This window comes from Myotis brandtii, unplaced genomic scaffold (genome assembly GCF_000412655.1).
Source record: "Myotis brandtii unplaced genomic scaffold, ASM41265v1 scaffold691, whole genome shotgun sequence".
Taxonomy (NCBI): Eukaryota; Metazoa; Chordata; class Mammalia; order Chiroptera; family Vespertilionidae; genus Myotis; species Myotis brandtii.
The window spans coordinates 734,375-735,603 of NW_005370704.1; the positions used below are offsets into that span (position 1 = coordinate 734,375).

Here is a 1,229-nt window from a genome sequence, read left to right on the forward strand (position 1 = left end):
GACACTGAGGCGCGGGGCCTGGCCCACAGGGGTCTTCATGCTCGTGGCCGGGGGCATCGTGGCGGGGATCTTCCTCATCTTCATCGAAATCGCTTACAAGCGGCACAAGGACGCGCGCCGGAAGCAGATGCAGCTGGCCTTCGCCGCGGTGAACGTGTGGAGAAAGAACCTGCAGGTAGGGCGGCCACCCCCCGAGGCCTGGTGCCCACGGCCCAGCCGGCCCCAGCCCTCCTCCATCCCCACAGGCCGGCGCGCTGGCCCTGGCTCCCGGAGCCCGTGGGAGCAGGCCTGGAGCTAGGAGCCACAGCCAGGGGCCGCGTCGGTAGGGGGCCACCTGCAGGTGGCTGCCCACTGCCAAGCCAGGCCGAGGGAGGCCCCGTGCCCTGCTCCAGCCTCTGCCTGGCCTCTCTGTCTCCAGAGTCGCCCGCCGGCGCCCATCCCATAGGAAGGCAAACTGAGGCAGGGTAAGACAGGGACCCACCTGGGTGTAGCACGTGAGTCTAAGAGGCATCCGCCCTCTCCGCCCTCGCCGCCCGCACCCCTCCTCAGCACCCCGGGCCTCCTTCCTGCTGCCTGCTGTGTCCTGTGCTCCATAGGGGTCCAGCTGGCCCTGCCTTTGCCCAGGCCGCGTCTGTGGGAGTTTGCTGTCAGCAGGGGGCAGGCTGCGTGAGGGGCAGCCATGCCCACCTGGGGCGGGGCAGGCAGTGGGGCTGGCAGAGGCCGTGGCTCCTGCCCACGGTCCAAGGTCAGTCTGTGCATCTCTTCTCTTTCTCTGGGTGCCTCTCCAGAGCCTGTGTCCTGGGGTGAAGCTGGCAGAGCAGAGAGGGAGGGCCTTGGGGGGATGGTTGCTGGAGCCCCCCCACCTCTCATCTGCCCCCTCTTGCTCTTAGGACCCGGTCGCTGCTCTTGCTGGCGGGCACAGGGCCAGCCTGGCCATCAGACCCGAGGCCAGGGTCCCGGGAGCTGCCTCTGTCTGTCGCTCCAATCCATCTGGACGCCCACCTTTGGCCCCGCGGCCCCTTCCTGAATCTTGCTGGGCCCTCGGGGGTCAGGATGGCCGGCGAGCCTGAGGGGCAGGTCCTCCCGTGCTCCGAGGGCCCCTCCTCCTGGGACACCTGAGAGCCAGGGAGCCAGGCGACCTCCCAGGAAGAGAGCCACACGGGACCCCTCAAGTGTAGCCCCAGCACGAGGAAGGTCAGGCCCGACCCGGGCAGGAGCTGAGGCCGCCG

The 1,229-nt window shown here is 69.4% G+C and overlaps 1 protein-coding gene across 1 annotated transcript in view; it reads left to right on the forward strand.

The window, feature by feature from the left end:
• The window catches only part of GRIN1 (glutamate receptor, ionotropic, N-methyl D-aspartate 1), a gene marked incomplete at its 5' end in the record, with an annotated part of 48,234 nt that overhangs the window by 44,064 nt on the left and 2,941 nt on the right, over positions 1-1,229 (forward strand). Inside the window, 1 exon segment of the mRNA XM_014529681.1 lies at positions 28-175. Coding sequence (XP_014385167.1) covers positions 28-175 — 148 coding nt within the window.